Source organism: Chamaea fasciata, unplaced genomic scaffold (assembly GCF_029207755.1).
Source record: "Chamaea fasciata isolate MVZ Bird 193981 ecotype frontalis unplaced genomic scaffold, bChaFas1.0.hap1 SCAF_6, whole genome shotgun sequence".
In the NCBI taxonomy this organism is placed as follows: Eukaryota; Metazoa; Chordata; class Aves; order Passeriformes; family Sylviidae; genus Chamaea; species Chamaea fasciata.
Genome location: NW_027094091.1, coordinates 31,578,073 through 31,601,748, shown reverse-complemented (window position 1 = coordinate 31,601,748; position 23,676 = coordinate 31,578,073). Strand labels below are relative to the sequence as shown.

The 23,676-nt window shown below is 35.3% G+C and overlaps 1 protein-coding gene across 2 annotated transcripts; it reads right to left on the bottom strand.

Annotated features, from left to right (window-relative positions):
• Positions 1-32: 32 nt before the first annotated feature.
• Positions 33-23,217, bottom strand: PDLIM3 (PDZ and LIM domain 3). Of its 2 annotated transcripts, XM_066185876.1 has the most exons (8): positions 22,965-23,217; positions 17,650-17,801; positions 15,963-16,047; positions 10,085-10,152; positions 6,811-7,074; positions 4,203-4,330; positions 2,938-3,049; positions 33-2,025 (listed from the first exon to the last, which is right to left on the bottom strand). In XM_066185876.1, the coding sequence occupies exons 1-8, from the start codon at positions 23,055-23,057 to the stop codon at positions 1,836-1,838; spliced, it is 1,092 nt and encodes a 363-aa protein (XP_066041973.1). In that variant the 5' UTR covers positions 23,058-23,217; the 3' UTR covers positions 33-1,835. The 2 variants fall into 2 exon arrangements, with proteins under 2 accessions (XP_066041973.1, XP_066041974.1); XM_066185877.1 differs by lacking the exons at positions 6,811-7,074; positions 10,085-10,152 and adding an exon at positions 10,609-10,796 and having other exon boundaries at positions 22,965-23,212.
• Positions 23,218-23,676: the final 459 nt, after the last annotated feature.

Below are 23,676 nucleotides of genomic sequence, written 5' to 3'. Positions count from 1 at the left end.
TTTCCATATCAGATGAAAAGAAACACAGAATATTTATCATATGTAGTAGATTTATTTTTACTTTTAGTTACTCCACAAAGACATAAACATTAAACAAACATTTTAAAACACCAATGACATTTTAAGTTTGTAAAAATAGATATTATGCACACTCTTATTTTCAAAAGGATTTTCATATTTATGGGCTTTATCAATGGAAAAATATGAATACTGCACATTTCCTCCGTGATACCTGAGGAGCAGAATTATGTTTTGTGCCCAAAAATAATTCAGGAACTAACCTTGAAAAGGGTGCAAAACTTCTTTTTTATCTCTGCTTTTGATCTGGAAATGTAAGTAATAAATGCAGTGACACACACATTTTTAAAGCTTTTGAGTTCTGAAATAATGCTTTAAGACATTTTGAAAAGTCTTTGAATGTGTGGACATTGAATTTAAATCTTTTGGACTGGGAACTTTTAAAATAAATTTAAAGTTTGCATAATTTATTTTGACTCCATATTCTACTTGCATTGTAGGCTTCTTACATTATAGAATGGGAAAAGTACATAAGATTTTTTGTCACTGGGTTGTTACTTTTTTGCTAGTCTTGTGGATTTAATATAAAATTTTGTAGATTTTTCTACTTTCAAGAGGGGTCAAAATACCCCATTAAAGAATTTATGACTTGTTTTGATATTTTCTAAAAGTGCTAAGTTTAGTTTGCCCATTAGGTGTGTTTATGTGGCTGGAACCTACCAGAAAGCAATGTAGCCCTTGACAAGTTTCAGAAATTGATTACAAACCCATATTCTTTCAACTTTTTGGTTTTTTATTCCTCAGGACTTCTCCAGGCTTTTTAGTAAAAGACTTTGCCTTTGCATATTTTAATTAACATTTATTTTTAAAGTTGTCCAAGTTTTAATTTACCAGCAAGAAAGATATTGTGATGATATTTCCCCATTGTTTCTATTACGAAAATTGAAAGATGGAGATACAAAAATCCAGTATCATTTTCTGCAGAAAAGTTTTAAAATTTGCTTTCAGTCTCAATTCACAATGAATTTCTATTAGTGTGAAGTTCTTTTTCCAAAAGAACAATTTATGTGTGCGTGCCTCAGAACAATTTTCTGCAAAGTGATGTGAAAGTTGATATAATTTCAAAATCATTAAGACAACGTAGAACTCTTGCTTTGCTTCATACTAACCAGTCTTTATTATACTAACCATTTTATTGTGTGACTTGACATTTATTTTTTATCACAGTTGCTGCATCAGAAAATTAAGGCAATGTAACCCCAAATTCAGGGCAAAGTAAGCAAAACATATTTGGGGTGTACATTAATTCTAGTTTAATAATAGCAGACATGAACAACTGCTTGTATTGTACTAAACCTGTAAAATAGCTGCTTTTCTAATGATCTGTCAAGTTTCTACATTTACAGTGGCGCAGCCTGTAAGACTTTGATGATGTTGGTGTTTGCACAAATACTTAGTTTATGTTAAAAATCGTGTCTTGCTTACAGCACTGATGTATATTTTATATATATGTACATAATGCTGTAGCATTCATGTAATACCTCAGCTGTTTCACTTTTTGTATTCCAGGAGAGCTATTTTGGTTTATACTTCCTTGAGTTATACTGACAGCTTCAAAAACAATATTTTAGCAGAATTTTGCTGGTATAATATGCTATTGCTGGCTAATAAGGACTTCCACCTCTCTCAGAATCCCACAGGGAAAGGTTTAAAAGCTGATACTTTGGATTTAGGCAGAAGTCCTGACACTCAGACTGCAGTTCTAAGCTGGTAAAGGCTTTTTGTGTGCATGCATGTATTGGTGTGTTAACCCAAGACTAGCATTTTGGGTAAACCGTGACTGTTTCGTATCCCTCCGGTGGTCTCATGCGGGCGCGTGCGTGCGCTTCACAATACAGCTGGCCTTCCACGAAGAAGTAACCCTTTTGTTTCAGGTTGAGGTCACAGTCAGAGCACACAAAGCATTCTGGATGCCGGTATTTATCACGTGCCTTCACCACTGTCCCTCTACATGGAAACAATGAAAAGAAAAAGCCCCAATTAATTTAAATTGAGAAAATCTAAAATGAGAAAAGAAACTTTAGAAATCCGGTCTATTAGAAGGTGTCCCTGCCCATGGCAGGGGGGTTGGAACTAGACAATCTTTAATGTCCCTCCCAACTCAAACTATTCTATTTAAACAAATTCTATGCTTCTATGATACAAAGTATGTTCCAGGTATTTATTTACAGTTGTTCATCATGTGTTTTTAGAAACTACTATATAATTTAAGGTTGGATGCTGAGTTTGAGTAGGTGACATGAAATGCTGTTGAGTTGATCACATAATTCACTTAGCGCTGGAAAATGAAGAGTTTGAAGAAACGTATTAGTTTGGTTACAAGACAGAAAGCACAGCCTAACCTATCAAAAGGGTGACAAAATGACTTTCAAAACCACATTGCTTTTTCTTCATGTCTGTGTTTTCTCAGTTCGTCATTATCTGTGTTCTTTGCTGGAGTTAGTGATGTCAGTCAGGTAGAAATCTGATAGTTTTAAAATGTGTCTACAGAGCTCCCTGGGTACTCCCACTGGGCTGGGAGAAGGATGCTTTGCATTAACAAGAAATTTTTGAGAATTCACAGCCTGACAGAGCACAGCATGGATGACTGCTGGTTTCATGATGTATTTGTTAAGGGTTGACTTGCAAAAGGTCCTGAGAAATCTCAGTTAAAACCTCAATGGTACTTTGTCAAAACTTACATAATCTGTATTGAAATTTTTGAAGGTACAGGTAATAATTTGACATTTAGAACAATATATTTTTATATCTCTGTTCTCTAGAAGCATTATGAGAATGCACTTCTGTAGTTTGCAGTGGTGTCTGAGGATCGCATGTGCTTGAGCTGGGGATTTCTAAAACTAAAAAGAATCAACTTACAGAATCCCACTCCCACATTTGTCACACAGTGGCACTTTCTGGACACCAGGCATGGCAGTAGGTGTCTTTGTTACAGGTGCTTTCACACTTCTTGTTCCCACAGGGCGACCATCTGAGAAACAAAACAATCCTGTTATGTACTGGCTCATATAAAAGCATCTGATGCAGTTAAGTACTTTTCTGCACTTTTCTGTACTTTCTGTACTGTACATACACTTCTGGATGTATTTACAGGCTTTCACTTACATGAACAAACAATTCAATCTCACTAGAAAAGTTTAGTAGGCCAGACTCCAGGTCTTTGGAATCAAGAGAAATATTGTATAAGCTGTAGCCAAAAGCAAGTACAAAAAAGATTGCATATGCAGTGCTTTCTGCCTTATGGACATCACCTAATTCTCTGAGAGTAGGTCTTGGATATAGCAGAGAGGGAGGAGGATTGGGCTTTAACACAGAAACATAACATAATCAAGACCCATTGTCAGAAAGCTTCTTATTTATATAACTAACTGTACAGCAAATTGGAAACATAAGAACATGATATGAATACGAAATCATAGCAAAATACAAGAAAATGCTAAGTAAAATCCCACAATGATATATATGTAGACAATTAGACATCTTTATTCCTTCTCTAATAAATATTGATATATAAATATTAAAATTTTAAATACTACCTTTTAGGTTAATTTGGGTTGTACTTTGCTCTTTATGCTTACTGTAAATATAAGAAACTTGCAGCCTTTAATAATTTTGTTTTCAAATCTTTTTCATTTGAAGGAAATGACTGTAAATTATATTGTCTTCTTCAGTTTTTATTTAGAATGAAGAGGAAATAGGTTTTAAGGGGATTTCAGAAGTTGTTTTAAATCCCTCTTTTCCTGGATGTGGAAGAGAGAGTTTTCTCTCTAGGTGTCATAACCATCTTGTCCCAAAAATTATCACAGATAGAACTTTATTGTTCAGTTAAAATCAAATTCGAATATTAAAGATCTTAAATCTGAGAAGAGATTCTGGAAAATGTGATCAAACACCTGCATTGTATTCACAGAGGAGACTGCTCGCTATACAAGGGAGGAGGGGAAATGGCAGGAGACTGGTGTGGTAGCTGTAAGGTCCAGAATGATTTGGGTGTAAGGTCCAGGATAATTTGGGCTTTCAGAAATTCTTGTATCTACAATCATTCTTATTTTCTTCATGGATTCCCCCCTCCCACAAACATTTAAAAATTATTTGAACAGGTAGAATATGTTGTTATTAACCACCTTCCTCGGAGACTAAATTCTGGAGCACCTTAAAGGAGCCAGACTGGCGCGGCTGACTGGGCTCCTCCTGGTTGGCGTGCAGCATCTTGTACACGTCGGACTGAGACACTGAGTTGGGAGATGGGTCACTGTATTAAAGGGAGGAAGAACAGATAGAAACAGTTTATCAAACATAACTCTAAAGCAATATCTCTACCAGGCATAGAGTATGATTCAGGAAAAAAACATAAAGACAATGTGTTCCTACAGCTATTGAGAAACTTTCTTCCAGGTAGCATTGCTTTATATAGCCTCCTTTGTTTCTAAAAAGTGCTGAAAAAAACTAAATCAGTGCAATTGTTACAAAAGTAAATCTAGAAACTCATCAATGTATTTCCATAATTACTGTTTTGGCTCTACTGGCGTTTGAGAATAGGCCATTTAATCTCAAAGTAGTTTCATTCCAGTAATCATCTGCTGTATTACCAGGTGCTCTTTGCTATGGTATCCAGAAGTTCCCTTTTCGCAGCAGCTACCCTCAGGAATGTTGTTAAAATCACAGCTCATGCCTTCACATAGGGTCAGCCAAAACCTAACCAGTCAAATCTTTTGGGAGAATATAACTTCTAAGTTAGTGCAATCATTAGGTAATGGAGTGAAATAAGTATTGCAAAATAGGAAACATTGTAAAGTGCATACTGAAAAATTTGAGTTCTATTTCTTAATTTAATAAAAATAAGACAAGGTTTTCTTTTTCAAAGGCAATGTTATGATAAAAATATAAAGTAGTTTATTGTCCAAACAGCAGTTGATGGTTGACTCTCAAAAGACCTATGAGAGAAAGATTTAACTGAGAATATTTCATGGCATTTTAAACTCTGCTGAGTATTTTAAATTGTTCATGATAAATGGTGTCCTAAGTAGTCGAGAGGAAGAGTAGAGGACTATATGCACTGACAGGAATTAGACTGAATATGTGGCATTTGTAAATTTCATACACTTACTGGGAGTAATCAGAAACATCCAAATTTACTTTGATGAAGTCTGTTACCTTACAGCTACACACACAAATGTCCAGTTTAATTTTCCTCTTGCAAATAGCTTCCTACTGTCCACAAAGAATTAGACTGCATTTTGCTTTAAATGGCTTGATTTGTTTTTCAGGGTAGCATCTAAGCTGCCAAATGGCCCAGTAAGAGCAGCAGCAGTTAAACAGAGACCTCTGTTGCTTATGTGAATTTTTTGATCTTCATCAATCAGTAGGTTTCTTTGAGCCATCTTAAGCTGGTGAAAAAACTGCCAGTTTCTTGTCTTGCCAGAAACTTTTAATAGAAGTAGCAATGTTTAATGAAACCCCTGAATTCTCTCTTGACTAAAATATTTCTAACTATAAAGCAAGTGATAATGCAATTACATACAGAGGGCAAAACCCCCAGACACAAATGTGTCATCTTGCATTTCTTAATACATACATAGTGAAAACCATCCCACAGCAAGAGACATTTCAAACTCTGTAGAGAGAGTAGATTCTCAAACTGGCAACGTCACAGGCAGTGTGAAATCTGATTACTTTGGGCATAATTCATTATTTTGCAATAGTGAAGCAGCAGATTTTTCTTTTATTGTTCTCTGACTGTTCTGATGGAGCATAAATATTCAAGCAATAGAGTAATTTCACTCTGAAAACACTTCATGAACTACAGTTTTCATCAGATAGGATGAACCTAAATACTTTTATATAAATAATTTTTTTTTGGTTAGTAGCAGCCAAATTCTGCAAGGTGCTGAAGAAGGCTCACTGGTGCCAGTGACTATTGCTTATTTAAAATATTAGTAATTAGCTTTAGTTTACACCATACATATTATGAATTATTAACTTAAGTACTGTTGTAAAACAGGAAAATAGGTTACCATTATGCAAAAGTAAAGATAAAGCAACCTAAATGATGAATTGTCTCCTGAAAAAAAAATGAATAGTACTTTAGAACTTTTTATTGTATAATCATAATTTTATGCCTAAGGTTCCTACCTGACTTTAGTCATTCACTGAATAAATTCATGAGTTAGACATGGATTTTTAGGCCTACAGTAAATTCTGCCTCTTTTTGTATGAGAGCTAGTTGTACTGAATGAATTGTCTAGAATGAGACTTAAGTATCTAGAACACTATAACCATTTATAATAGTTCCTAATCTTCGTAACCTGAATTTCAACAGTGGAAATAATTTTTATTTATTATTATTTTATGAATTATTAATAAGAGGATATTAAAATCATTATTAGATAAATATAATAGTAATAAGTTTTAAATTTTGGAGAAAATTAGAGTCTTGATTTGGAGTGGTCAGTCAGGTAGCAGTCCAGGTAGTATCATAGTTTTTTATTTCTTAGCTTCAATTCCACGATTATTACCTGTGAAACATTTATATGTATGTTCTGAAGGACTCCTTTAATACGTTGGGTTAAAACCGAGAAATGACTAATATTTTAGTGAAAATATTGAATGCTTTTAAATTACTAGGTTTCTCTCTAACCCTTTTCCCCTCTTCCATAGAAACAGTATGATACTGTTTTTAGGTCTATTTTAAATTTGTGTATTCATAAATATTATAGATGCTGCTCTAATTACCTTATGACAGGTGTTTCCCCCAGAGCTGTAGAAACTTGGCCTTGTAGTGTTTCCATGATATTGTCATCTGAGTACAACTGCATGGGTGTGTTAAACTGAGCGTGTACGATCTTGACACCGGGAAGCTCCATTTCCAGGGGGACATTAGGGGCCATCTTAGACACTGCTTTCAGCTCGGTGGGGCAGATGGAGCTGACTGTGCTAATTGAGGAGGGGGTGCTGCGCCCACTGCCACAGTCCAGCCCCGAAGGAGTGCTGCATCCACTGGGTTAATGGCCAGAGTGCAGGAGAGGGTGCAGTGTGCATTGCATTACAGAGAACGAAGACAAAAGGACAGTGATATGGTGATGTTAACACGGCTGAAAAGCATAAATAGAACAAGCTCCAAAGAGCAAACACACAGAAAGTAGAGAAAAGCAAAAGTAGGTGTAGTCATTGATGATAGTTTTCCTGTAAAAAGTATCAAGGCCAGCTATAAAGCAGTCCTTAAAATTCTGGCATGCATTTTCTTTAAAGATAGTAAAAATCCTTTGATAGATTAAATAATTCAGTGTATAACATTATTTAACATTTTTAATGCTAGGTTTTATTGAGGAATAATTAAGCCTCCCTAACATTCTTTGTTCTAAGTAATTCTTATCATCTCTGAAAAGGGTAGCTGACAAAGTTTATGTGAGTTGTCCATGTCAGAGACAGAATAAACACCTGCAGCACTGGAAGAATTCTGGACACATCATTCCAGTTCTGTACCTCACAATCATCTCACCAAAAAACTACTGTGAAGTAGTGTAAAATAATGAATGTTACATTTCTTAGATTTCCTTTAATTCTAGAGTAAGATATTTATTAATCTTTTAAAACTAGTTTAACAATTTAAGAAAAAATTGTTGATCATTGCAAAGAAGAAGAGTTGCAAAAACATCCAGGCTTACTTTTGCTTTTCGAAATTACAGTGTTTCCAGTAGAATGTAAAGTGGTCCTTCACAAGAAAAATGGGTACATATTCAGAGAATTAGTTTTACTGCTTTTGAAGTACATTTTACATATAATTCATATACAAAATAAGATGTATGCTTTAAAAAAATATTAATGTTGCTTGACATCATTGAAGTAGCTGTACACCAATTCAACATACCTGGAAAAAGATTAGCAAAAGAATGTGAACATTAGACCTGAAGTCTTTTTTCAGTATCACTATTTTGAGCACTTCAATCTTGTCTGCATAGTACCTCAGAGGCTTTTTTTTGTTACGGGATATTTCTTTGCTGTTGCTGTGTAACAGCGCATAACCAAATCTTTCTACAGTCATTAGTTACCGTTTATGTGATATTCTGAGCTGTGGGACAATAAATGTGTCATCTCTGTCTCACAGTTGAGGATAGTTGTTTCCAAGATGTGTAAACCTGGGACAACGCTCTGTTTCCAGGTATCAAACGCTCTGTTTTCAGTTTGATAGTACAGAACTCTGCCCAAAAAGTTACTCTCGGGTGGAGTAGAAAACCTAAAATTCTCCCTTTGATTCAGAACAGAATTGGTGCAGGACCACTTTTTCAGAGTTTTAAAGGGAAATATACATTTTTTTCATCAAAGACATGTCAAACAAAAGCATTCCTGAAATGTTAGGCAAGCCTTAATGCAAATGTAGTTGTGCATCATCATGAAGCATGAGCCAGGCAAAAAATTCACACAGAGCAACATACATATTTGCAGTATTTTCTTTTAGCAGAAACAATACTGCCTTTAGATCCTGTAGTAGAATAAGTTTTGTCAGTGCTAATAGTGTTAGTAGACGGAATGTAGCAGGAAAAGACTAGAAAAAGCACAACTCTCGCTCTCACTATGTGAAGCCAAAATCCAAATTAATATTAAAACAGAATAAATCATAGGTTAAAAAAATAACATACAGTTATATACTAAATACAATTTCCAGTTAGTTTCACCAGAGTAAATTCCAAAATTCTGTGCAGCTCAAACCCACAGTCCACAATCATGTCTTCTAGTCAATATCCTATTTAGCCTCTCCTGTCTGTCCTAAAGAGATATTTAGCGCTGAGGTGGTGGTTTGTTTTTTGTTGTGTTTCGGAGTTGATTAAGTCAGACTGATGAAAAAGTGGTAGAAAAACTGTGACAACCAAGGTTTTGTAAGTGTAACACCCTGTGTCAGAGAGTCTGCAGTTTGCAAGTGCAGATCTCTCCAGTGCTAGAACTCCCGACAGACCTTGCCCAGCTGAAGTTCTTAAAATTGTTGCATTGCTGTCAGGGTAGTTTTTGCAGTTTATGTTCTTCATCTCATATGCTGGTAAATGGCCATTTACTTCAACATTTTCATGGAAAATGCTGGGTAATTTTAATTTCTGAATTGTGAGATTAGGCTTTTGATACTCATTTGACTCTTCATAAATCTAGGAGGCACTTGTAAAATGGTACCTAGTGGTCCCAAAGCCAGCTTTGTGTGCTACCTAGTGGTCCCCAAAACTGCCTCTACTATAAAGGGGAAGGGATCACATCACAATATATTTCATCCCTCAGGCTCTTTTGAGCTTCCTTGTGGTTTTAGCCACAGAATTTGCATTGTTTTTGTCCCCTCTGTAATAATGAAAACAGTAATGAGGATTTTCATCACCAGTTAAGACAGAGGTTTATTACATTAAAATGATGGATGTAAATGTATATAAGATTTTCTGCATAGGAACTTTACAAATCTGTGCCATCCGTTTTCCCACTTTTAGCTCAGCAGTAGATTGCCCTCTGGAAAGGGGTCTGCTGAAATGCAAATTTGAAATCTCTGAATGGCCTAGCTTATAACTCCTTATCTTTAGCTATTTTTTATTTATATGTAGGCTATCTTTTATTTATATGTAATTTCTAATATATATGTACTATGTAGCTATCTTTTACTTAGCATGCTAACAAATTACACTGCATTTGGTCAGAAGAAGTTCACAGTGCTGAAGATCTGTAAGTGCACAAGATGTGATTCTGCGCTGCACACTGAATCATGGCTGCAGTTACTTCAGACTCTGATCAGTATAACTGAGTTGGGAGTGTAGATCTTCTTTCTATTGGAAAGAGAAATTTGAATTTCAAGCCTGAACTCTGAGTCAACCATTTAATACTTTTTGTTTGTTTGCTTTTAATTTCAGCATTTGGCTGTTTAGTACCATAAGTAAATTTAAAATGCTTCAGAATGCTTAATTAATGTCAATGGTGAGTATCCGTCCATTAAAAAAGACCACCATGCATCAAATCCATCACAGCACACAAAGTTTATAACCTGCTTCGGCCTGAGATTATGAAAGGTTTGGGCCGAATATTATGCTTGTGTTCAAAGTAGTTGATATCCTGTAAAGAAAAAAGAGATAACATAGCTTTCTTTGGCCTACAAATGCTCATTCACACATGATGCTTTCTAGTTTAAATGTAGCTAAAATGTTTACAAATTTTAACCATGAAGTAACTATGTTTAGTTTGTTCATTCCTGGTGCTCAGAATCACTGTAGTGTTCAGAAACATTCAGACTAAAGTGTAGTTACAGGAGAGAAGGTTGGAGGGTAGTGTTGCAGCCCAACTTAGAGGGCAAATTTTACCTACCTGCAGCATTGCTACTAGAAAGCTTAATGGATAACTTTTGGTGGAAAAAAAATGTTTGCTTGATCACTTTTTTTTTTTTTTTTGATAATGAATAGTCTCCTGATTCTCAGAAAAAAAACAGCAAGAGCAGGACTTTTAAATTGAAAACAGAACAGATAATGATATACCACAAATGACCATATATCCTAAGTAAATACTGATACTCACTTTGGCGACGAGTTAGGAATGAGACCCCTCAGTTGTCCATGAAGCGCGTCTTGAATATTGCCAGATGAATAGAGCCCAATTGGAGAATTATAGGAGGAGCTCACTACCTGTCTTTTGTCATCAATATTTGCTGCTGCAACAAAAGGCTGGGCCCTTCTGTTGTGAGCTGTACCAATAGGCTTGAATTCCTGTACATGATAGGCAGACAAAACACACAGAGCTACAATGCACACCAAAGCTAGCAATGAGTAAATCTGACAACACCAGTATTGTTAATTACTGCATTTTTACTTTTGCAACTCTGTTATTTTTTAACTGGTGCAAGCATATTATATTTTCCATGAATTTTGTATATATTACTTGAGCCATGCATATTAATTTCCCGCCTCCAGGCAAGAAGAAGGCTTAGAAGAAATGGGAGGGATGAATATTATAGTGACCTTTCATATTAGTCACTAGATTTAACACTGTTTACATTATTATTTTAAAAAATTTCATGTATGCTTATCTTAATTTCTTTGCTTTAGTGCTAATCTCTAGCTTCTTCATTTTCATCACATATTGATAGAGGGACTTTCAAAAGTATAATTTCATTGTATGTCTTACCTAGAAAACAGGTAATTTTTAATGCTTCTTTTAACTGAAATAAAATCTTGAACATACATCAGATTGAGGACAGTTTTCTGAATGTATTTAATTTTTAATGCATATCTGTGTATCAGAAGTTGCACTGCTCTATAATTTAATGTGAAGTCATCATGAATAAGTAAAACCCAGAAATGGGTAAATTTAAATGGGCCTATGTGCCTGTATTCTGACATACTTTTTTTGTCATTGGCCAAGATAATTACCCCAGTTTGTGGAATTCAAAAGGATATGGTCTGGAAATAAAATCTCTGATGATTTTTCAGATAACTTAAAATGTCCTTCTGTAGTGGTTGGCCAGGAATGATAAAGACTTCTAACTGCATGAAAATTCACTTTTTTGTATTTCACTTCTTTATTACAGTGTCCTTTAAGGCCCTTCCAGCTCAGGTCCACTCCTAAGCCTCAGAAATAGAGACTTTGAAACGAAGAATAATGTTGTCATCTGCAGAGGGCTTTTTTTCTTTTACACTACTGGGTAAAGAACACTAACTGCTGCAGTCTGTCACCTTGTCCTGATGGCACTTGGCACTCTTTGAAAACAGTGCTGTGAGAGCATTTGAATTTCCATCCATATGGAATAAAAAGCTTTTGTTTTTAACAAATAGGTTTCTACAACCTGAATTGGTCTTTTCTTTACAGACTTGAACTTGCAGTGTTAAGATAGCACAGGTAATTAATACTTCAGTGTTCATAGAAATCTTTTGCAGTTCTCCAATTTGGGTTTGGTTTTGAGTACAATTGTTACTCAACAGTTTCCAAAACATATTTAGGATCAGACTAAAGAAAAGTCATGGATATATAGAATATGCAACCAGAAAATGCAAACAGTAAAAAGCAGTTTTATTAAATGAAAATGTTTAGCAGCATTGCACCTTAAGAGGCTACTGAAAGAAGTAATCAGATAAATGAGCACATATGTTTTACTTGCAATTTCTTCTTTCTGTCTGATAGAATGGAGTTGCAGTTAACAAAATGTATTAGTAAATGGAAATAATCTAATAGTTTAGGATCATGGCTGGTTAATGAAAGATATTAATGTCAAACTGTTTAAAATTCATTCAAATCCATGTTTGATACAAAACAAACAAAACCAACTGAGAACATTGTAATTTCATCCCCATATGTCATTTCTCATAGAGAAATGAACAGAAGATGTAGCACCATAACAGCATGTTTACAATGTAACAGTTGTGAAACAAGTATTTGCAGTTAGTGAGACTTAAATTCTGCTTTCTTTATAACTTATCTATTAATATAAAATGTCAATGACAGAACATACAGCAGCAAAAATAGTCCAGCTCTTGTGTTTATTTGATATCATTGACTCTGTGAAAAGTCCTCTCTTAGTTCAAAATCTAAATGAGAACTGGAAGTTGTTGAAATTTCTAATTGGGAATATTAGAGAATTACAGTACTTGATTTATTAATTTTTTTTCGCAACTGACTGATTTTTTTTTTTTAAAGGGCTACTACATTTTTGCCTTGATACAGGTATCAGGAATTGAAATAATGTAGCACCAAAAGCCCATAGAAATGCATCCATCACAGCCTATATGATGGTATTCCTTGGGGTAATTGCTGTGACAGAACACAAATGTGTGCATTTTGGAGGTAATGTGACTAAGATCTTTATCTTTGAATGCTGTTATAAAGGGGTAGGTCCTCCAAACTAGCCCAGCACAATTATATTGTTTCAAAAGTTGATTATAAATGGAAATAGACTATAAATTTACTTCTTAGAACAATGGGTTGTGTTTTTCTTAGGTTTTTATACTTATCTATGTGCAAAATATATCTCCCAGGAATGTATAATCCCCTTCATGGTCAAAAGTCTAGTCTGACTGAACAAAATGTTCAAAGGTAAAGATAGAAGTAAGAAAGAAAAGTTAAAATAAAAACAATTCAAGAAATTGTGGTAATGAATACAAAATTATTTTCAATGAGGTTAAAGGGATTGTAACAGAAAACATTTACGAGTCATATTCTTTTACATTGACAATATAGCATAAAGCGTAAAAACAATTTTATGACACCATTTGCCATTTAGATGGTTTTGTTTTCTCTTTCTATTTATATTTGTTGAGAACCTTATGTTCCAAATTGCTTTTATTCAGAATACAATGGGATTGCATTAGTAATTCTTCAAGTGGTCTGCTATTTCCTATTATTTATCCATCACACTATAGGTTGCTCTAGAATATCAAAATCAGGGTGGCTGTCGTTTATGTGGGAATGTGTAGCTTTCAAGAGTGACTCTCAGTCAGCCACTCATTGCTGTAAATTAGAATTTTTGCCTCAGTTTCCTCTTCCCAGATTTAAAAATAGTGCAAGCTTTCATTGTGCTCCAACAATTGCCTGCACCAGTCTCCAGATAGCTCTTGGGAGATTCTCAGACTGATTCAGAGGTTTCCTACAGTGTGAAGGTTCCTTGTTCCACAGCTGTACGTAGGCACAGTATTTAATTATTTATCAGGTTTCACATAGCCATCTCCATGCATCTGTAGAATATTTTTTGTTCATTGAAGCTAAAGTAAGCATTATTTGGCCAAATATTTGGCCACATTTTTGAACAATTTAAAGTTGGGTTTCCATTCATTTGTAACTATCTTTTATTAGCTTCCAGACTTGAATTAGATACTTATTAAGAAGATTGTGTTTTTGTTTGCTATTGTTATTTAGTTGACTTATAATGTATTTTAAATAACTGACTTCTTTTAACTTTCTTAGTGAATTTTAAAATGTCTATTTGATGAGAATGAAAAAAATCTGATACATTTATAAAATATATGACCTTTTGAGTAATTTTGGTTATTATATAAATAGAACTCGTGGTTTTCTGTTTCTGCACACCAGTAAATGTATGCAGTACTTCTGGATAAAAGAGTTTTACATTTAAAATAACACATTACTGCTTTTGCATTTTTCTCCATTCATCTTGGCTGCTGTGCTTGTATTTAATGTTAGAATTCAGCAAACTCTTATAAGACTTGGACAGCACAGGTTGTAGTTGTGCAAAAATTTGTCATCTGAGATTCAAGAAACTTTTTACTGTTTTCTCTACTGGTATACATGCTGCTGCATCTTGTGTTATGACTAAATATACTGTAAAATTTAATTTTAAATCCCAGAAATTGTAGAAAAATAGGCTATATGTATTTTTTATTCCACGGGGAGTGATGGATACTCAGATGGAAGAATTTAATTTAAAATGTAAAACATTCCAGGAATGGTTTAGTATATTTGTTTGCAAGCATTGCTATTCTCTGGTGCCTACTATTTATTAAATATACTCAGTACTCCTGAACTTCCTAGGAACAAAAAAGAAATACACTATATAAAAAGGCTGGCTGTTTAATATAGGAGAAACAGTTTTTCTGATTGCCCAGTGGAGGCTGCTTTTCAATAATCTGCCAAATAGCACTTAGTGAAATCTTGTGATCTATTTTTAAGGAACTGTCCTTTTTAGGAATGCAGCTTTCATGCAGAGGGATTACTCTTGTGTCATGCATGCCTGCATGGTTTTCTCTACAGCTTTTTTTAGTGAATTTGTTCCATTGCTAGTCCTTTAATGTATATCCTAGCTCTTCCACAAGAATATGCATTTAAAATGGTTTTGTTTCTTCACTGTTTCTTCTTCAGCATCTTCCTGATGCTGAAGAGGCTGTATTATTTCTAATGGAGTTTGCTGTATCACTTAATGCAATTTTTAGATCAGAAAGAAGAGAAAGAAATGTAACACTGAAATGCTGTATTTGTGTTTGGGAGCATCTCCGTGACAACAGAATTGGTGGAAGTATTTATTGCACAGGGCTTATTGAAATGGAATCTAGACTTTTTTTTTTTTTCTAGGATATCATAGAATAAATACTTTGACATATTTGCTTTGAACCTGGCTTTCCAGGATCAGCAGAATATTCTTCCCTCCCTGCTCTTGAGATAACAGCAAATGTTTATGTAGGTCAAAGAGGAATGACAAAGAAATAAAGGACTAGTTGTAAGCAGTAGCTAGCTAATTCGCTATTAGCAATATGAAGACTTTAACTCATAGTAGCTTTTTATTTTTTGAGTTTGAAAAGAGAGATTGCTGTCAATTGATTTGGTTTCCTTTGTCATATACAACAATCAAGACTTTCCTAGTCAGAAGTGGTGAGTGATTTGCTTATTGACCACTACATGGATCTTGTGGGAATATGTAGACTTCAGTTCTGTGGCATAGTATAAAAATGTATGGAGGTAAGGATGTCCAGCTTTTATGGATCTCTCTGTTTAACTGACTACATCAAAATTAATTTTGTGATCTGATGAGTTCATCACACAGGTACTTGATATTTATTCCTTCCTGACTGAAGAACATCCTCACATGGCAAAGAATATTTACAAGAGTTAAAGCAACTTGAACTGTATCAGGATAAGAGGATATATTATATTTCCTTAATAAAACTAAGGTGCTATGTAGACTCTTAAAGGAAAATGAGAATTTGTTGTAGCTTCTTAATGTTTTATTTTCGGTTATAGCTGAAAAATTGAAAACATCGAGTCAGATAAAATGGTGTCTCTGGATGTCATAATCATGGTGGTTCATATGAGCTTAAACTGGCCAACTATGGATGAAGTTTTAATTAAAGAATTTTAATGGCCACAAGAGGGATTATTTGGAGTATAAAAAGGCAAATGGAAATGTTCAGGTAGCTTTTCACAGTTCATACCTGAGGTTCAGCTTCCAAATTTATCTTGAAGGGATGTGCTCTGCCATCTTCTGAGACTTGTGGGGACCATAATTTAGTTCCTGCCCTAGAAAGAAAGAAAGAAGGGCAGAATTTAAATAATTTGAATTCCTACAGAGTTGTGTATGTCCCCATAAAATATAATGCAGCTTGTAAATCTGCAGGTTTTTTCTATGCTTTTTTAGTGTTTTGATATAAAAATTCATCAATGATGTGTAACCAATATATATACATAATGTATTTACTTAAAAAAATAATTGTGTATGCTATTAACAATGGGAAATAGGTTGTTAATAGTTACCAAACACAGAAGGAAAGGGAAATTAGTGCCTTTCTGACCTGAGATGACCAAACCTTTTAGTTTTATTTTTTTAAATTTTTGCTAGAATCTCCTCTATGCTAGAATATTTTATATTAATAATTGAATATATTAGTAATAATCCTAAACATCAACTTGTTTTTCTTTAAAGACCATAATTTCCATGTCAAGCCTGCTTTTCAATGTTGAAGTGCAATCTAAGTATGCAGTGTATGTGCAAGGGGAAATTGAAGTTGCACAGATAATTCTTTCAGTCACGTAGGCAGAAATAAGAAACACAAAAATATCAGTTAAGTTCTGTTTTCATGGACAAAGTGAAATACGGCAGCTAATTTCAAAGTAGCATAATAGTAATGTGAAATATTAATCTGGTGCTGCTTGTTATATATACATTTATCACATCTTGAGGCTGGCTTCCCAAGGTAAGTTGTTAAATGGCATATATCTGTAGCAGAACCTTGAATTAACAGAAGGAATTTTTTAACTATGGCGTGTCCTCTAGTAATTCAACAATGCCCCTTAAAAAAAAAAGGAACACTTCTGTATTTCAAAAAAAATATTGTAGTCAGCTACAATAAAGAGGTGTGCCTCCTTGAGAGCCTCAGGTTAATCAGCCCTTAGTTTTGGAGACAGCTGTGAAAGAGTGTGCCAAGTGATTCTGATTACAGGCTGAGCAAACTCAGCTGGAGATGAGAAGCTGCAGGTTGCTCCTCTTCCTGCAGTAGAGAGGCTCTAGTAGAGAGAAGTGAAGACAAATGTTTCTGGATTACTGCAGTTTAGGTAAGACGGTGTTTCTCAGTTTTGTTTTGAACATTGCTTTGAGAATCCTTTATTAGGACTCAAACCTCTTTTTGTGACCAAAGAGATTGATTGGCTTTAGACTCTCTCCTTTGTCACTCTTAGAAAAGTGTGATATGCTGTTGTTTTCCCTAACTGGGATGATACAGCAGCAGCTTTATGTGTGGTTGGGAGAAGGAGGCACAAATAAGCACCTGTGGCTGAGGGGAGTGTTGGAGCAGAGAGATCACTGAACAACTGACACTAGATGAGGATTTTATTATTTCCCCCAAACATGTAGAGCTGCTTGTTTACTGACAGTAAGTAGAGGACTTGTGCAGTCAGCAGAATTACAGTGTGAATAACCTGAGGGAAGCTGTTCTTTTTGTGCCTACAAAGGTGAGTTCTGGGGAGTCTCGCTTGATCTGGAGTTTAAGAGGTAGGTCTGGTTGCTTGTAAATTTAAGGATCTTGGGAACTTCCTCAAACTATTTTAAATAGTTACACCATATAATAATTGTACTGTTGATTGAGTAATATCTTCTTTCAGAAGTAGGCAGATGTGTACACGTACCTCTCTATTTTCAAACAAAGCTGATGTGTAGCTGCTTTAATTCTCTCCTGGGCATCATTATGTGTCATGTTCTCTGTGCCTAGACCATCAATAGCTATAATAACATCACCAGGGCACAGGTTGGCGGCTGAAGCCTTGCTTCCAGGTGTAATCTGAAAAGACCAAAGTGTAACTGCTTAATCACCATGCATGCTCAAAAATTGATAGAGAAAAGAAACTTCATCATATTCCCCTATTTCCTGGTGGATGGGGGAGGTATTTTGCCAAAGGCTCTGTAGTTCTATTGTCAGGAAACCATATGAATTTTTTATTCATCATTACTCCAAATTAGATGGAGATCATCTTCACATTTTTTATGTTAGTTTCCACTCTGATTTCTGTAATGACTGTAACGCATCTTTAAATCTTCTTTCTTCACTGCCATTATATATATAATTTGCTTGAAAAGAAGTTATGTTTTCCCCTTAACAACACCAGCAGTAGAAAAGAACTGTTAAGAAATTGTGTGGCTAAACTTCTTAACGTGCTTAGGTTTAAGTCCCATGGTATTTGAGTAGCAGTGGCCCTGATCCTTTATGGTTGTCTGTGTGGTGCAATTCATACCTTATGTACATGAACCATTTGTGACATTCACAGAAATAGCCCTAAGCTTATAAACTTCCGTGTGGTTGTGAAAATAATTGAAATGCAACATAATTTTGCTTTAAAATAACTATTGTATAGAGGCTATGACCTTAGATGTTACTGAAGCTTGTTCTAGAACTACAGGCCTCTATTTGCAAGAGGTGACTTCTCCTGCCACCACAACACTTACACATACCACATACACAACAGGTCTTAGGTTATTGAGTGGGATTTCTGTCCCTTACATGTGTGTTGCCATTTTGGGCAACTCTTGATTACGTAGACAGCACATGAAATTGATGCATGTAGCACATAAGCTTCTGAAATTCAGCTCTTGAATGGCAGAAGGGACAAGTTGGGTCATGCAAGGTAACATTAGCTGCCTATTTGTAAGTAACTGAATTCCATTGTGAAGGAAAAAAATGTCATTATAGTCTTATTTCCAAAAACAGTTATTTTATCTGTGGCATGTATTAAATGAAAAAGCTATTGGAGAGAATTTTACTCACTATGGGTTCTGCTACAGCGAAAGCATGTGTTATCTTGACTGGAAAATGTGCTGTGGGGACATTAAACTCTGGTGTTTCCCAGTTTTCCAGCAAAGGAAGAGAGTAAGCTGCCCAGTGTACTTCCAGCATGTCCTGAACCCCAGCTTTGGTGAAGCTGGCAGACTTGTCTCTGAAGGGGACACTACTGTCAACATAAAAGCCAAATAGAAATTCTTTTTAATTTGAGTTGCACTGTATTAGTATTCAAATAATGGCAAAAATCAGTGAAGGGGAGTAATTCTCTTTCCATTAGGTGAACCTGAATGATCAAAGAGATTGTTTTGTGGGCTCTTTTTCTGCATTCCTGCATGTAAACTTATTTTTGATATCACTGTAACAAACTACAATGCATGTATTATCAAGTCAAGCAATCTTTCCAAAGGGGTGCTTATGGCCAGCTGCAGACTTTTACATCCTCACCCTTCAAAAGAATGGACTAGTGTACTGTGTGCTTAACTAAGTGTTCAGGTGCCTGAATAATCTGTTTGAATATGAATCGAGGAAATATTTTATAAATTCTAAGTCTGAAATCTCTAAAATTGTCTGCTTCTCAAACTTCAACACTGAGACCACTTTCACCACTATATAATAAGACAGGGGTTAGAGGTGTGATCGTTCTTCTCCCTTCAATGTAGAATTGCTCCTGATTTGGCTTAGCATGTTGTGAATATGTCTGCAATGACAAACTGCAGCAGAATTCCTTGTGTTCCATTGTGACTGTTGATGCTATAATACCTAATTGGGCAAACCAACCATCCTTGGCTCCCTTTCAAGAATAAGTTAGCTTGTATAACCCTTATGGAGGTTACTCTGCAGATTATGTTTTTTACACGTCACAACAAATCATCTGCTGTACCTGTGACATACTGCAGCAAAGCCCTGAGATAATGATCCTGCCTTATAAAGCAGCATATCTGCCTAGCAGTACAAGTCCCCTGCAGCTGTACTTCCAGCAGAACATGCCCTGCTCCTTGTTGCTGCTAAATCCCTTGGGTTTTATAAGTTGTCAGCAGCTGCAGTATGTCACTTCGATGTTTGAATGGGGTTACCATCATTTGGTGGGAGCAAGGAGGGAAAGGGACAGGAGTCTGTACTTCCTATTCCTTGGCTGAATTGATCATTGCCAAGCTTCTCTTGGGCCTTAACACTTTGATGGAGGTGCTGAGCTCTACATGCCCAGGCCTGCTAGGGTGCAGAGTCTGCCCTGCGGACTACATTTCACAGAAAGGGACCACGTTGTGCCGTGCAAGATATCATGGGTATGATACAGATATTGCGGGTACCTCAATAATGTAAGTGAGTGGTACTGTTTCTTAAGGACTTATTAGTGGCACATTAACTGTGTATTTTGAACACTTAGAATTGTGTTGTGACTGAAGTGTTTGTTGCTTGTTCACCCTGGCTACATGAGGTAGATTCTAGTGTTGCTTTGGGAAAATTTTTGCCTTGCCCTTTAGGCCATGTCTGCATGGTATGCCTGTTAGTCCTGTATCTTGGATTTGGATAAATACAAAAATACGTTTTCATCATTCAGATGTTGTCACGGACTAACTATATAACCCCATGAGGGTCAAATGTCTCCAATGAAACTTTGAAGAAAACCTCTCTGCATCTGATAATAGACTTATAAAGCTTATCACATTACACCATCATAAACATTTCAGGCTCTGTGTTTTCTGAAGAGAGCTATGAATGTCTCCAGACGAAGTGGCTAAACATAAAATTGAGTTAATATGAATTCTTGCATTGTGATTGGTAAAGGTCTATAATAATAAAATAGAACATAAATCTAGAGTTAATAATATTTTACCATTCTCTCCAAACTGCACAAGTTTCAGTTGTTCCTGTAATCAGTTTCATTAATGCAATTTCTTTGCATCTATGCAAAGTTCCAAGGATTTTAATATTTTCAGTCTTTGTAGTTAATTCTTTGTTTCTGACTGTAATAGAATTTGAATATGTTGATTTTTACTCCCCTCCTGTTCTTCCTTTCTCCCAGTGATCATGGTCTGTAGTTTTTGCATTTGCGTGAAACAGTCAAAACAACAGAACAATTTTCACATGAGCTTTTGAAGTGGCATCTGTTCTTTAGACAGGTGGATAATGATCTCTTAGGTTGTCTGTCTCTCTTGACAAGTCCTGATAAAAGCTGTCTCTTGTTGAACAAGGACATAGCCAACCAATCCTAACACCTGTTCAAATATTTTATTCAGAATATATTTAAAAATAATTTCTATTTAGTGTTTAGTTTTTCCTTGTTAGGACAGTTAAGCATAGTGTGAATTGTCTGCTTATGATAACTTTTACAAAAGGAATACCTAGGCCCCAAGAGGCAAGACTGGTGAGTCTTTTAAATGTTCTCTGTTTCTTAAGGGGTATTGCATGAATGCTTACTGAGGGACTCTTCTAATTGTATTCAGTGGCAACAAAAAAACTAACTTTAAACAAATTTACTGTTAATATTCTTAAGCCTGAGCTAAGCAAATGTAATCTTTCTTTTCATTTATATATATATACATATATACATATATATATATATATATATATATATAAAAATTATATTACTTGAAATGGGATTTTGGGCATTTCTGTAATATGCCAGAAACCAATGGCTTGTGAGGCATTTGATAGGTATGAGTCAACTGCAAAGTAATTTATTCTTTAGAAAGTTATATTTATAGTAACATCCTTTGTTATTGCAGTTTTAAAACTTCATTGCACTTAATCTAAACACAAAGAAAATACAAACCAGACACCACTAAAATATTTTTCATTAGAGATAATGGAAACTATTTTTCTTTTGGAGGCCCATAAAAGGCAATGAAAGCCCCAAAACATCCAGGGATTTTTTTTTTTTTTTAAATTCAGTGTTTCTGTCTCCTTTTTCTCCAAAGGCTTTGCTATATTCTATGAGTATTTGTTATGTAACTATATTCAGTCAAATAATAGCATTTTGATTTACTTCTATTTAAAATACTTAATTTTTTAATGCATTTATAAATCTGGAATGAATGACTGAGTTAATTTTTACTAAGTAATATGTGAAAAGATGGTCCTTAAACTTTCTGTTGATTGTTGTTTGGAAGCATATTTGCTGCAAGACATCACTAGTGTTATCTATCATTCAAGGCTCTTGACGTTTACTCAATACCAGGCATAGTGTATATAGTGAGTCATAGTGCAGGGCTTTTTTAAAAAGAAAAGAAAAGACAAAAAAAGTCATAGCAATTTGGAGGAACACAATATTTGAACATGGAACACATATTTGATTGATGTCTAAGGTCCTGAAAAGCAGCAGAAATATAAGGAGAATGAATTCTAGCCTGATGATGTGCATTGAGCAATTTTCAAAATATAGAAATTCTCAAAATATGAATCCCATCTTCTGAGCAGATCCACATCTGTAGATGCAGGGCAGCTGACAGTGTGCCATATGCTACATTGGTTGAGTAGCTGGTTTTTAAAATTGAAACTAGTAGCTCAAAATTCATGAAAAAGAAGGAAAGCTCAAATTCTTGCCATTTATTGGGGAAGGGAGGGTAAGATAAATTTTTAGTTTCTAAATATGGCAAAATCCACAAAATAACTCTCATATGCAGGATTGGATAACTTTCTAATAACTCACTCATTTAGCATTTATAAAGGTGAAAGCTTTAGATATGTAAAAATAAATATTGTTGCCTTTGCTGGCAAGAAACAGACCTTGGTTTAATTAAATAAGAGTGAGATTAATCTGCAAAGCACAGACTCCCAGGCATGAGGAGCTGCTGCCAAGCAGTCTTCTCCCCCAGTGATCAGAGAGGCTAGTTGTGGAAAGCATAAAAATGAGGTGTTGCTTTTAGTAGGTTTAAATGTAATTTTGAAAGCCTGGGAAATCATGCCAGATTTTTTTTCTGCTGCCAAGGCACTTGAATTTAATTTTGAGATGTAAGTACAAGTGCAGTTAAATTCTCTTAGACCAATCACAGAAACATGTCACAGAAAACTTGTAAAAACTTAGTATTTAGCTGGCTCTCCTCAGAACTAGCAGCTACTTTTTAATCTGCTCACAGCTTTATCTGCATCTCTGAACTCCAGAAAAGTCAAAAATCTACAGTAACTATTAAATGGAATAAATAGAAAGAAAACAGAAAGAATACATACCCTGGTTATGATTAAGGGTTGGTTAAAATCTATTCCTCCTGAGAGCCTGAATCCCCAGGGTGACGGTCCTTGGAGAATAACATTTTGTGGCATTGTGGACAGTTTTTCCTTGGTTACTGTTCTTTTTTCCTTGGGTCTTTTTTCCTTGTGGGAGTTGAGCTACAGGAGGAAGGTTGCTGTCAGCAGAGCACCTGCCAGACCGGGCAGCCGACCTTTTATACCTCCTAAGAAGTTTTACTCATTCCAACGCTGTGGGCACTGCACTTTATCCCTACTCTTTGGGTGACGTCAGCCAGTCCCTCGGCTTCTCCACCCACAGAGGGGAGTATCAAACTCAGACAAATAAAGCTTGAATGCTGGAAAGTTTACAACAAATTCATCAACTTTATCTGCTGCTTTAGTGTCCCTCTCAGCCTGACAATCAGTAAGCTTTAGGATGCAGCGTCCTTCTGGTTTCTTAAAGCAACCTTGTAGCTCACTTGATATCACGCTGTTTATGTTGCTGGTGTTGGATTCAGCTACGAAATGCTGTGCTTTGACTTTGTACATGACTCTGGTTCATGTAAACAGAAATACTAAGAAGGAGATTTTCCTCTCAAGGTCTTGTTTCACATCTTGTCTTATTTGTAATGTAATAGTTTATTGCATTAAGAAGTCCTTCTAGCCCTTCAGCTGCATTTTTTAGATAGTCACTTGAGACCGTGGCATGCAC

Bases quoted from the DNA above. Each gene is read 5' to 3' on its own strand.
- PDLIM3 (XM_066185876.1), bottom strand. From the start codon at position 23,057: ATGCCACAAAATGTTATTCTCCAAGGACCGTCACCCTGGGGATTCAGG. The intron at 7,075-10,084 runs GTTATAAACTTT...CCATTAACCCAG, and splicing joins ATAATCTCAGGCCGAAGCAG to TGGATGCAGCACTCCTTCGG. The intron at 4,331-6,810 runs GTAATTAGAGCA...CCTTTAATACAG, and splicing joins GGGGAAACACCTGTCATAAG to TGACCCATCTCCCAACTCAG.